Here is a 13,575-nt window from a genome sequence, read left to right as displayed (position 1 = left end):
CCATTTTTATAAAAAATAAACAAACAACTATATAGGTATTTGCTTGTAAATAAGCCTGGAAGGTAAGCAAAAATATTAATAGTGGTTATCTTTAGAAAGAGTAGTTTTCATTGCTGGGTGAAATTTTCTATCTTGCTTGCTATATAGAATAAATATATGCTATAAACAATAGAGGAAAATACCTTCTAGCTTTTTCTATGCATATTTAAAATTAAACATTTTACAAAATCACTATTGTACTAAATAATGTTTTATATCATGTTATTATTCTGCCTTTTTTAAAACTTCACATAATATCATGTTATTTGAATATTCTTTAAAAAAGATTATTTGGGGGTACCTGGGTGGCTCAGTTGGTTAAACATCTGACTTCAGCTCAGGTCATAATCTCATGGTTCATGGGTTTGAGCCCCGCATTCGACTCTCTGCTGTTGGCAGAGCTGGCTTCAAATTCTCCATCTCCCTCTCTCTCTGCCTCTCCTCTGCTTCTGTTCTTGCTTTCAAAAAAAAAAAAAAAAAAAGATTACTGCCTGAATTATAATTCATGGATCAGAGTCAACTTGTTTAGCTATTATTCTATCACTGAATGCCTAGGTTGCCATTAACAAGTTTTCATCACTTATGGGGTGCCTGGGTGGCTCAGCTGGTTGAGTGTCTGACTCTTGATTTCAGCTCAGGTCATGATCTCATCCCACGATTTCTAAGATTGAGCCCCATGGCAGGCCCTGTGCTGACAGGTTGGAGCCTACTTGGGATTCTCTCTCTTCTCTCTGCCGCTCCCCTGCTCTCTCTCTCTCACAAAATAAATGAATAAACTTAAAATAAAATGCTGTAATTAGCATTTTTATAAATAAATTTTTGTCTATATCCCTGATTATTTCCATGGGTGAAGTTCCTAAAATAAGGACTATTGGGTCAAAAGACATGACTGTTTTAAGATATCTTATTCAAAGGACTGAATTCCTTTGAAGATACAGTAATACTGAATTGTTTATTCTTTTTAGTTTCAATTCTGCCAGTGTAATTGCCTAAAATTTCTGTATTTTCTATGGAAGTAGCAAGGAAAAGGGGTGAAAAACTTGGAATGACCATTGCTCTAGTAGGCAGGAGACCTAGATTCTTTAGGTCCTCAGAAAACTCCCAAATGCCCAGAAGCTCTACTTACCTTATCTTTAAGATAAGGGAGGGGTTTCACAGCCCTAAAATTCTCTAGGTCTCCTCAGGCTACCAGGAGAAATGCTGGGCTCTGCACTGTCAGAAAAGCTGCAAATGAAGATATCTCAGTGGACGATATGTTTTCATGGTCCCTTACCAAGAGATACGCCTTTTCTTTCTTTTTTCTTTTTCTTTTTTTTTAAGATTTTATTTTCAAGCAATCCCTATACCCAGCGTGGGGCTCAAACCCACAACCCCAAGATCAAGAGTTGCATGCTCCACTGACTGAGCCAGCCAGGCACCCCAAGATATGCTTTTTCATAAATGAAATAAAGTCCTTAAAAACACTGTTAAGCAGGTTCTATTCTCTCTGTCTTATAGCTCAAGGATCTGAGGCCCAGGGAATTTGGTAACTTGCCCAAGATCATTCAGGTAGATCACCCCTGGCAGAAGTTAGAATGAGATCCAATGTTGTGTGGCTTCACAGTCTTTGTTGTTACCACTTTACAATATCTGGAAGTTGGACAGAAATTGTAGATGTATGGGCTTGATTTTATTGACCACATACACATTCATAAGTTCTACATTAATCATTTCTTTCCTAAGAATTTTTTAATTTTTTTTTTTTTTTTTTTTTTTTTTTTTTTTTTTTTTTTTAGTGAGCCCACCCAGCATGGGCTCCAACTCATGGTTCCTCTAGGGCTGGTTATGCTGTAGTCACTTAAAGTTAATGTGGCTTCATGTTGTTGCATGTTCCTCTGACTGAGCCAGCCAGGTGCCCCAGTAATTTTTATTTCAAAGGGACTTAATGGTGAAGCACTATTGATGCGTTAATTCCAATACCAGAAGAACAGTATAAACAAAACCACTGGGAATGTGGTACTATAATTTTATGAAAAAATAAACCCACAAGAATATTAACCTTAGAAGGTGCAGGAATTTTCTCAAAAAATGCCTCAAACTATTACGGTAACTTTTTTTCCTACCTGATGTCTATATTGGCTAGTCCTTTATAAGTTTCTCTCCTCAAATACTTGAAAAGACACCTTATGAATCTGCAAGCATGTGAATGTAGAATTTTTATGTTTTGCTTTATTTATTTATTTATTTATTTATTTATTTATTTATTTATTTTTAACGTTTATTTATTTTTGAGACAGAGAGAGACAGAGCATGAACGGGGGAGGGGCAGAGAGAGAGGGAGACACAGAATCGGAAGCAGCCTCCAGGCTCTGAGCTGTCAGCACAGAGCCCCACGCGGCGCTCGAACTCAGGGACCGCAAGATCGTTACCTGAGCTGAAGTTGGACACTTAACCGACTGAGCCCCCCAGGCGCCCCTAATTTTATTTTTTTAAAGTAGGCTTCATGCCCAGCGCGGAGCCCAACAAAGGGCTTGTGCTCACGACTGTGAGCTGAGATCATGAGTCACTCAACCGACTGAGCCACCCAGGTGCCCCAAACGTGCAACATTTTAAACAATTTTACTGTGTTAACTGTTCCTTGAGAATCTCTGTCTTTCTCAGACCTCTTGTTATTTTTCTTGGTCCTTTTTCCCCTCCATGTTAATACTTTACAAAGCTCTGTAGAGCCACTAAGAAGCAGATTTCTATCACCTATAACAAAATACCTAAGATCATTTCTCGTATCTCCACTCACATGCTACCAACTTCAGCATCCTTTGGTGAATTAATCTTTCCAGTTTCAACAACATGAAGCTACATTAACTTTAAGTGACTACAGCATAACCATCCCTGGATGAAACATACATTTGCCAGAAAATGCATATTTAAAATCTTCACATTTTCAAGGGTTGTAAAGTTTGGCTGTTTTTACAGAAATCAAACAAACCATCCATCGTAAGTCTTTAGTATTTTTGTTTTTCTATTTTATTGACATAGTTGTTTTTGCTAGTTATTCCTGTAGTGTTTACTGAATTCCTGCTTAGTTCCAGGAGAGCATGGGCTATATTTGTCTTGCTCACCATTATATCTCTATCACCCAACACATAGCAGATACCCAATAATTATTTGTCCTCTGCCCACCCCCCTCAGTTATTGAGATGTAACTGACATAATGATAAACATTTGTTGAATGAATGAATCTATATATTCTTCCCCTATTGATTTGAAATACTTTTTTTACGAAAAAGATTTTTTTAATGTTTATTCATTTTTGAGAGAGAGAGAGAAAGAGAGAGAGAGAGAGACTAAGCACGAGCAGGGGAGGGGCAGAGAGAGAGGGAGATACAGAATCTGAAGCAGGCTCCAGGGTCTGAGCCTTCAGCACAGAGACCGATGTGGAGCTGGAACCCATGAACTGTGAGATCATGACCTGAGCTGAAGCCGGATGCTTAACTGACTGAGCCATCCAGGCGCCCCTGAAACACTTCTTTTAAACTCACATTTTAAATACAGCATTTCTTTGCTAAGCTTGGAGGTGACTTTCCACAAATACTGCCTCATACTTGGCGAGACAAATCAAGGTGCAGTAGAAAACAGGGAGTGGGGAGAGGAAAATAGATAATAAATTTGTGCTTTGAGCATGTCCTTCTTTTTTTTGAAATTTTTTATCAGTTTATTTATTTTTTGAGAGAGAGGAGAGAGAGAGAGCAAGTAGGGGAAGCGCAGAGAGAGAATCTGAAGCAGGCTCTGCAATCAGTGCACAGAACCTGATGTGGGGCTCGAACTCACAAAGCGCAAAATCATGACCTGAGCTGAAATGAAGAGTCGGACGCTTCAACTGACGGAGCCACCCAAGTGCCCCTGGGCATGTCCTTCTAAAATAAGCCAGATTTACTGGCTTAAAAGATCTTCTCTGGCAGGAAAGCTTTTTCCTCAATCACTCTTTAAATTTTGTCAGAAGACATTATTGCAACCTCATCTGAGATACAATCTCCTACAAATGCTATGTTATGCTTATACAGACTGTACCTTACTGGACTTGACGTTTAATTATTTTTGTTTTTGTATTATTTCTCAGTTCACTTTTTGACTCCACTTTGGGAAATAAATCCATACAGGTTTATTCAAAATTATTCCACTAATGGGACATTTAGGACCTATGGCCGGATCTATCTGACCCAGGAGATTATTTTTTCCTCATCAATTAGAAGGCAAATATTTCATGATTAATATGGCTGAAATAACATTCTTAGGTATTAATTAGTGTAGACTACAACAGTCGCTACAACAGTCATAATCTCTGGTGTAAGTTTGTGCCTTCTCATTGATCGAAAAGTGTGTCCTTCACTTTTTCAAAAAAAAAACTGTGTCCAGTTTTTTGTTTCCCTTCATGCTCAACAGCTTCTGTTCTCTCTAGTTATAAACAATGAAACAAATGGACAATCTAATATTTGTCTGACCCTCAAGGTCACATGTGGGATTCAGAGTTTCAAAGTTAAGATGCAACATTAACGTACATTACTTCAGGAGGGACCTAAAAGAACACAGATAATAAGTGGCAAAATACTGTATCAAGAAATGTTAAAAATCATGATAATTTTGGTGTGGGCTTGGCTAACACTTTTTAAACTGGACCTTTGTTTCCTTTATCATACTTCTGATTTTTCTCTATTCTTTTCTTGCCAGTCTAAATAAATCTTATCAGAGCCTCAGGGACAGGACCTAAATCAATTCTATGTGGTGTAATAGCTGGACACATGTTGAGGCCCAGATGTTGCTGAATGTTTCCCCCCTCCCCCCCATTCATTAAACACCATGCCTTCCTTCAGAAACACTGATGTGTTTCCAGCCTTTTTTCTTGATTTTATGCAACCTTACCAAAATTTTTATCAGCCTTTTCTCTGAGTGCCAACAAATCCACCTGCTTCAAAGCAACAAATGACACAGCCTAAATAAACAATCTTATTGTTGCGGAGTCACTCACTCCATTTTATGGGCATGCTGATTCGGGGCATTCTGCTGTCAAAGGCTGAGTCCTTTCGGGAGAAACAGTGATTTTTCCCTACCCGACCAGGAAGGATGGAATCTGACAGGGCAAAGGCACGCCAGCACTTCAAGAGTGCCCACCTAAACCACCAGGGAAGCTCAAGCTCATTTCACTGGCAATTCCACAAAGGGCGCGCCGCCCTTTTCGGACGATCGAAATCACCTGTTCAAGGTCGCACATCCTCTGGGTACCGCATGCAATCAGCAAGGTTAGGCAGGGCTGCTGGGTCTACCGCCGGTTGGCTCTCGGCGACACACCGGGCCCACCTGGTACCCTGCAATCTGCGCAATCGCGGGGAGAACGCGCCCTCTCGCGACCGACTTCCCGCCGCAGCCCGGCCTGGAACAAACGCCCTCCGGGGCCCGCGACCCGCGGCGGCGGGGCAGGGGCCCCGGAAGGGGGCGGTGCCGGGGCGGCCCGAGGCTGCGCGTGCGGGAGGATGGGGGCGGGGCGCGCCTATATAAACTCCGTGCGGCGGAAAGGGCGGGCCTGGGCGAGAGCGGCTGAGTCGGCGGAGCGCCCGGCGCCGCAGACGCCGCCAGCGAGGACAGGGAGGGGAGAGGGAGGAGGCGGGAGGAGGAGACGCAAGTGCGGGGTGGCGCCGGTCCACCTCCGCAGCTCTCCTGGCTCCCGCCGGCTTTCGAAGGCGGGCCCGGGCTGCGGCAGCGGCAGCGGCCTCGGCGGCCAGCGGAGGTGAAGCCGAGCTGCGGCGGCCTGTGGGTCGACGCGGCGTAGGGAGGGCAGGGCAGGGCAGGGCTGGGCGGCCGCCGCCGCGGTGAGCTGAAAGGGCAGCTCGGCATCCCCGGGGCGGGGCCGTCGAGGGCAGGTGGCCCGTGCGCTTTTCTCCGGGTCGGCCTCCCCAGAGGCACCTGCACACGGGGCCCCAGCCTGGTGCCGGGGCGTCCGGAGGCTGTGGGAAGGGCGGGGGTCGGTGCCCTCGGGGCACTTAAGTGACCACCCAATAGAGGCGACTCTCGCGCGGGGCGCTGCGGGGACTGAGGATCAGTGCTGGCGTGCATGGGGCCTGTTATGCCCTTGCTTTGGGGTGCTCCGTAAGGGGATGCGCGGGGGTGAAGGTTGCGAGGACCGCTGACCAGAGCGGTGTGAGGCGGGGGAGGATGAGCCTTTAAACCCGTGTGGTGTGAGTGGTTATGGGTTAGTCTAAACAGAACAGAAAACCAACTCGGGGCGCTCGCAAGCACCTCGCTACAAATGTGCAGCAGTGACGGACTTGCCTTGTAGGCCCCAGAGCAATCAAAGGGAAGTTAGGGGTCTTGTTCAAGAAGCTACTCCTCAGTTAGTGAATGAGGCTCTAAAAGAATTGTGTGTTGGGAATTTTTCTTTTAAATGGGCTTGTTTTTACGATTGCGTTTGGGGCTAGTGGTGAGGGTAACGTAAAGAGGTTACAAAGGCTGCCTTAAGGTCCTAATGGGGAGAGCTTTTTTGTGTGTCATCATTCGACCATAGAAATTATTCAGAATGTGGATTGCCCTTACGAGAAGAGAGGAGCTCTGAAGCCATTGCTTGATTAGCAGTTCTTCTCCCTATGTGGAAAGTTGAATTTCTGGAAACATCCCCCGTATTGTAGATTTTGCCCACGTAAAGGCGCTAGCACTTGGCACTAATCTCCTTAAAAGTAGTAAGATGGAAACACAGTACCTAGCATCGCTGGGTTTTGAGCTCGCTTCTGTGCAAAAGAATTTTGAGGGAGTGGGTCTAGATTTTTCAGGGAAGTTCGAATCTCCATGGTCTCCTCTAGTCTTAATTTGCTTTTAACTTTTTTTTTTTTTCCTTCCTTCCTTCAGCTTCATCTGTTTCAATGGTGCAACTCTCTTCATCTCCTTTTGGTTACCAGTCACCTTCAGGCCATTCAGAGGAGGGAAGAGAGGGGAATATGAAGTCAGCCAAGCCCCAAGTGAACCACAGTCAGCATGGGGAAAGCCAGCGGGCCATGAGCCCTTTGCAGTCTGCTCTCAGTTCTGCTGCCTCTCCTTCCCAAGCATATGAGACATATATCGATAATGGACTCATATGCCTTAAACACAAAATTAGAAACATCGAGAAAAAGAAGGTAACTTTTTCCCCTCCCATCCCTGTATATGTACCATCTTTAATAAGGGTTAGGGAACTGGCATTTTTGCTTTCTGTCAGGGCTCAGAGGTACTCTTTCCTAAAAGATTTACCTAACCTTGGGATTTAGCTGGCCGAAAACATACAAGTAGGTTAAATATTGGGTATATTAAGCATTTTATTTGATTTCTCAGCATAACTAAATAAAAATATTCCTCATAGTAAAATTACTATGCATGCTGCTGTTGAAATACTTGAAGAGCCAGCAACTTTAAGTCAGATTAATTCTTTGAGTGTAGTATTAATGTTTCTTTTCATAGATGAGTAATAGCCTGATTTTTTTTTTTTAGCTTGTTTTCCTTGTGACTTTCTGCAGCAGTTGATATTGCAGTAAAGCTGCTGCAGTCATTGGAAGCTTCAGCGATGGGAGAGCCAGAAAAGGTTTTAGCACTAATTTTTGTGTTGCTAGGTGATCGTTTAAGATTGGTAGGTTAACATTGTAGAAAGCCTTATAAAGAGACTCAAATTATAATCAGCCCAATGTTACAGTAAATGCTGATGTAAAGATCCAAATCATTCCTTATTTCCTGAGTCATGTAGCCTGTGAAACAGTGCTGCACGTTGCTTTGTTGTGTCATGATTCTCTTTTGCTTGTGATAGTAAGGTGAGTGATTGACTATCTGGACCTGGGAACACTTACATATTTTTATTCCAAGATCTAGTTCAACCATAGGAAAGTTGCTTTTAATGGAGGAGTATGAAGAGATTTTTAAGAGTCTGGTTGACTCTGTCTCCCCCCAGCCCCCACCCCCCATGCCAAGGTAGGGAAGAAAGACCAGTTACTAGTAGCTTCTCTGTAACCCTAGCTCTCATCAGTTGTCTTTTGAATGCATGCAGTTGATCACAAGTGTGATAAGGTGAGTGTGCCTGGGTCAGCACAAATTCCCTGCCACTATGGGAAACTAGTCAAAGCACGATCTATTCAAAGCAGGATCTGTTGATGGAGACTCATTAATGTCTTTTTCCCAGGTGGAGGAACTACATATATGTATATACTTACATGCTCTAGTGTAACTATAGTACCTCCTTAAGTTTGAATACTTACCTGGTCAGTAACAATGCTTTTGTTTCAAGCTTCTGGAAAAGCAATTTAAAACTATAAAGCCAATATGGGAGAAGCCTAAACATTGCTTTTAGAATACTGTAGTGGGTCATGTCATTATTCTGGGGACAATAAATGCAATTTGTCATGTATTCACTGAAATATGAAACTCAATAGGAAAAAAAGCTTTGAGTTAAGTCTATTATAATGCTAGAGAAAATATCTTCTACATTTCTACACTTCCATGAAGAAGTTTGCTATTCGACAAATGCCACGTAATTCAACAGGTAACTAATAGTTTAAGCATGAGGTTAGAACAGGATTTCTCTGCCTCAACACTATTGACGTTTTTGTGCCAGATAATTCTTTTGTTGCAGACAGGGGGTGTGTGTGTGGGGGGGGTGGGGGGGCTATCCTGTGGAATGTAGGATGATTCGCAGCATCCTTGGGTTCTAGTCACACGATGCCTGTAGCATTCTCCACCTCCCTCTCATCCTTTAAGTAGTGACAACCAAGAATATCTCCAGACACTGCCATAGATCCCTGGGGGTCAAAATTATCTCTGATTGAGCACTACTGGGGTAGGGGCATATGATTGACTAGTTAAGTGTCTGTGTGTTAAGTAGTCTGATTGTAAGTAGAGGCCATGAAGAGAAGAGTTTTATTACTGCTTAACTTTTCTAATTCCACACTAATGTTGATTGTAATATTTTTTCCCTGGCTGGATCTTATCTACAGTTGCTGCCTGCCTTGTAGTAAACCAGTATTCTTACAGATTGGTAGCATACTTCAAGAACTTTGTTTTCATAAGAAACAGTCTGGTATTTAGTTTATTTTTTTCAGAATTGTGTATGAGACTACAGTAGATACAAGTTTCTCTTTTGTAGCTCAAACTGGAGGACTACAAGGATCGCCTGAAAAATGGAGAGCAACTCAATCCAGATCAGTTGGTAAGTAGTGTATAATCCTTGGGTCACACTTGTTGGCTTTTTTCTTTTTTTCTTTTTTTTTCCTTAATAAAACTCTAGACGGGATTGGTGAGAGCAAAGATTTGATAAGGCCAATAAAGAAGAGCGAGAATCCACTGGACTTTTCAGAAGACTTTGTTTTCTTCACTTAGGAGATCTTACAGACTTCTTTTGCACTAGCAGATGGTATGGATGGAGGTATGGGTTGCTAAATAAGAGTGAAAATGTAGACTATTGCTAAACATACGGATTTAAGTTAAACTTTTGTTAGGCTGAACTAAAGAGGTGGAGGGACGACTAGCTTTCCACTGTTCACTGGTATATATAAACCTGACATCTTTCTGCTCTAAAGTGTAAAAGAGTATTTATTCTAGCTTGCCTAGGTTTTCTCCTTTTGCTTCTTAATCCTTTTGTATTTTCTCCTTACTTTTCTATCTTAGATTGCTATGTCACCTCTCAGGAGGCATGTTTACTTGATACCTGGCCTTTTTTTTTTTTTTTTTTTTTTAACTTTAGTATGAAAGAGTATTTGCAACTTTTAAAAATATTGTTTAACTTGTCTGTGGTATACCTGGTATCTGCAAGTTTTATCTAATGTGGTGAAAGTTTCTGCAATATGGAAATAAAAATGCTTAATTGATGTTTGTCTGATATCTCTTGGCTAAGAAGGGACAGAATTAAAAGTTATTTGATCTAGTCTGTAGACCTATCATCTTCATCTTTTTCAACTGAGATTTTTGGTTGTGTATCACAGATACTGGCATTCGAGATCTTTTCCCTTATTGACTCCTCTTCACTGACCTAGAATTTTTGTGATGTAGTAAATTATAATTTTGCTGAGGCACAGATTTGAATTGTGTGAGCTCTGAGAATGATGTGCTCACATAGCCGGTGAGAGGACTTAGCTGGGCATCCAGCATTTCAACATAGCTTTGTTCTCAAAGTAGTCATGGTATGTTCAATAACTTTTGAAGTGATAATATTTTTCTTTGTGTAAATATCCTTGAAGGAAGTGTTCTGATATGGTAGTATTCTTGATTTTGGGGAAATATGGGGGTTAGGGAGAGGGAGGTTGGTGGTTCTCATGGAAGCTCTCTAGCAAAGGTCAAGGACATGCTGTATTTCAGAGCTCTGGCCAGGTAAACTGTAGTCTCAGTATTTCATTACTGTCTTTATAACTACATGTTGCTTCTGTAGCATTAACTTTTATTTCTTGAGTTAAATGCTGACAACTGCCAAATTTATGTTGCCAATAGATAAGCCCTTGGAACTCGAGATTCCTGTGTTCAGTTGCTTATTTGGCATCTCCCGACCCCCAAAACCTGTTCCTCCTCTAATCTTAATGATGTCAGTTAATGGCTTGGGGAACTAAAAGGATGGAGTTGCCAAAATCCTTGGAGAATTTCTCATCTATTTCCTGATACCACACATCTAGCCCATTAGCAAGGTCAGTTCTACCTTCAAAGTAAATCCGGAAACTGGCCATTTCTCAAATTCCGCTTCTGCCATCCTGGTCCAGGCCACATCATCTTTCATCTACGTTACTGTAATAGCTTCCTCACAGGTTTTTCTATTTCTGCTGTATCTCCAAGCTTGTTCTCAACATGGTAGCCTCAGTCATCCTGTTCGGATGCAAGTCAGTTGGTCATTCCTCTGTTCAACTCTCCATTGGTTCCCATCATGGCAGAATGTCCTTAGTGTGGCCTACAAAGTCCTACAAAATATGCTTGCTACTTCCTTTCACATCTTTATTTCATGTCCTGTACTTCTGTCCCTTCCTAGCTTCATTCCGGCTACATTGGCCTTCTTGCTGTTCCTCAAACATCCCAGGCACGCTTTTGCTTCAGGGCTTTTTGCACTGTGTGCTGTTCCTACTGCCTGGGATGCTTTTTCCCAGGTGTCTAAATGGCTCAATTTCCAACTTCCTTCAGCTTTTTATTTGAAGGTCATCTCAGTGAGGCTTGTCCTGACAACGCTATACCTCCATTCCTCCATTCACACTCCTTAGCTCTTTGCCTTGCTTTAATTTTTTAACTAGTAGTGCTTTTCTGACAAACTATAAAGTTTACTTTGTTTCTCTTTCTCTTAAAATGTATGTTTCATTAAAGTAGAGATTCTGTCTGTTCATTGCTGTTTTCCTAGTGCTTAGAATAGTTTAGAGAATATAGCAGACATGTAAAATATTTATTACAAAAGGATTTACTAAATATGAAATGAATGTTATGTTTTTAGATAAAATTAAGCATATAGTTTGTGGTACTTTAAAAAAAAATTTTTTTTTTTTTTAACATTCATCTTTGAGAGACAAAGTGTGAGTGGGGGAGGGGTAAAGAGAGAGGAAGACAGAATCTGAAGCAGGCTCCAGGCTCTGAGCTGTCAGCACAGAGCCCTACGCTGGGTTTGAACTCATGGACTGCAAGATCATGACCTGAGCTGAAGTTGGACGCTTAACTGACTGAGCCACCGAGGTGCCCCTAATTTTTTTTTTTTTTTTTAAGTTTATTTATTTAGAGATAGAGCGTGCAGGCAGGGTAGGGGCGGTGAAAGAGTGTGAGAGAGAGAATCCCAAGCAGGCTCTGCACTGTCAGCACAGAGCCTGACATGGGGCTCTGTCTCATGAATGTGAGATCATGACAGCCAAAATCAAGAGTTGGATACTTACCTGACTGAGCCACCCAGGCACCCTTAGTTTGTGGTTCTTATGGGAATGAACATCTCTTCATATAAGCAATATATATTTAAGGTAGAAATTCAGAAAATGCAGATAAATTGGAAGAAAAAAATCTGTAATCTGATCCCTCAGAACTGTCGTTAGTAGTGTAGTATTTAATTAGAAAAATCTAAGTTTAGTTTTTAAAGCTGGCAATAATTCACATAGTTCAGAAATTAGGCAATAGTTTAAAAGACAGTTTTTCTTTCACCTTGTCTTTCCTCTGTTCAGTTCTTATCTTACAAAGTAAGGCCCTGGGATTATGATCTGAGCTGAAATCAAGAGTTGGATGCTCAAATGACTGAGCCACCTGGGTGCCCCACTTTCTGTTTATTTCTAATTTTGTGTGGTTGTATTTTCCCAGTTTACTTTTAATTAAGTTAGCTAGTGCTTCTTTTTTTTTTTTTTAATTTTTTTTAGCTTCTGGATTTGTTTTACTTTTTCTCTTTTTCTGCTGTCCTTTGTTTTATTTGCTTCACTTTCTAAATTTGAATTAAGTGTTTAATTCATTTGTTTTCTTTTCTCCCCCCCATTGGTTTGCATTTAAGGCTGTGAATTTTCCTTCAAGTGCTGCTTTAGCTATACATTTGATACTGTATTTTCAATATTGTTGGCTAAAAATTTTGTAATTTCAGTTTGTAAATCTTCTTTAACCCAACAGATATTCTTAATATTGTAAATAAAACTTTCTATGATCTGCATGGCTATTGTAATCCTTTTAATGGTAACTCTTAAGTAACCTGTCAAGACTAAGCTAAAGACTAATAAGATTTCATTGAGATTTCTAATATAAACCTAGATTTTTTTCCTTTGAAATAGTAAGATTGTTTAATGAAGTTTTTTAGAGTCCCATTTATAATTTTAATATTTATTTTGGTTCAGATCTGGATTTGAAATAGAGAACTGAGATTCAAGTGAGTGCTTGAGCAAAAGGCAAATGGGTACTTTCAGCTTCTGTGAAACTTTTAGTTTTAAAAAATTAAGATTTGGCAGCCATCTCTAGTTGCTAAACTCTGACCCTATGTTATATTTAATGCATAATACAAAACTCTTTTATTAAATAATATGAAATGTTTTCTGCTTTGTAGTCCCATAGCAGTTGGCCTTGTCAAGGCAAACCACTCAAATGTTACATGGGCTTCCTAATTAATATCCTTGTTTTGAGACCTTCCTTTTCAGTTCATCAGCCCTACTCCCTCTAGTGTTCTTTTTTTGAAACGGAAATCTCAGTATAGGATTCTAATCAAAAGTTTAAAAATTCTGTTGAGAATTTTAACATGTTTTCTTAAAACTTTTTTTTAAAAGCATATTTATTTTGAGAGAGAAAGAGCATGTGCATGTGCATGCCAAGTAGGGGAGGTGCAGAGAGCGGGAGAGAGAGAATCCCAAGCAGGCTCTGTGCTGTCAGCGTAGAGCCTGACTTGGGGCTTGATCTCACAAACGGTGAGATCATGACCTGAGCTGAAATCAAGAGTCAGACACTTAACTGACTAAGCCTCCTAGGTGCCCCAAGAATCTTTAGCATATTTGAGCCTAAAATCATGTTCTGAACTGTGTTTTATTCAACCATAATATATTAAGTACTTACACTGGAGGATTCTGGGCTTAAATGCTAGGGTTA

At 41.0% G+C, this 13,575-nt stretch overlaps 2 protein-coding genes across 10 annotated transcripts in view; one reads left to right on the top strand and one right to left on the bottom strand.

Moving 5' to 3' along the window:
* Nucleotides 1-319: 319 nt before the first annotated feature.
* Nucleotides 320-6,851, bottom strand: LOC123386861 (translation initiation factor IF-2-like). Its single transcript, XM_045062663.1, has 3 exons — nt 6,764-6,851; nt 5,267-5,992; nt 320-497 (listed from the first exon to the last, which is right to left on the bottom strand). Exons 1-2 carry the CDS (start codon nt 6,849-6,851, stop codon nt 5,271-5,273), a joined length of 810 nt encoding a protein of 269 aa, XP_044918598.1. The 3' UTR covers nt 320-497; nt 5,267-5,270.
* Nucleotides 5,665-13,575, top strand: part of CAPRIN2 (caprin family member 2) — a 45,268-nt gene continuing 37,357 nt past the window's right edge. For all 9 annotated transcript variants that reach the window (XM_023256901.2, XM_023256900.2, XM_045061615.1 and 6 more), the window contains exons 1-3: nt 5,665-5,797; nt 6,910-7,175; nt 9,164-9,226. In XM_023256901.2, coding sequence (XP_023112669.2) covers nt 6,924-7,175; nt 9,164-9,226 — 315 coding nt within the window. In that variant the 5' untranslated portion in view covers nt 5,665-5,797; nt 6,910-6,923. The remainder of the gene's footprint in view (nt 5,798-6,909; nt 7,176-9,163; nt 9,227-13,575) is intronic.

Source organism: Felis catus, chromosome B4 (assembly GCF_018350175.1).
Source record: "Felis catus isolate Fca126 chromosome B4, F.catus_Fca126_mat1.0, whole genome shotgun sequence".
Classification (NCBI taxonomy): Eukaryota; Metazoa; Chordata; class Mammalia; order Carnivora; family Felidae; genus Felis; species Felis catus.
This window is presented reverse-complemented; position numbering and strand designations above follow the sequence as displayed.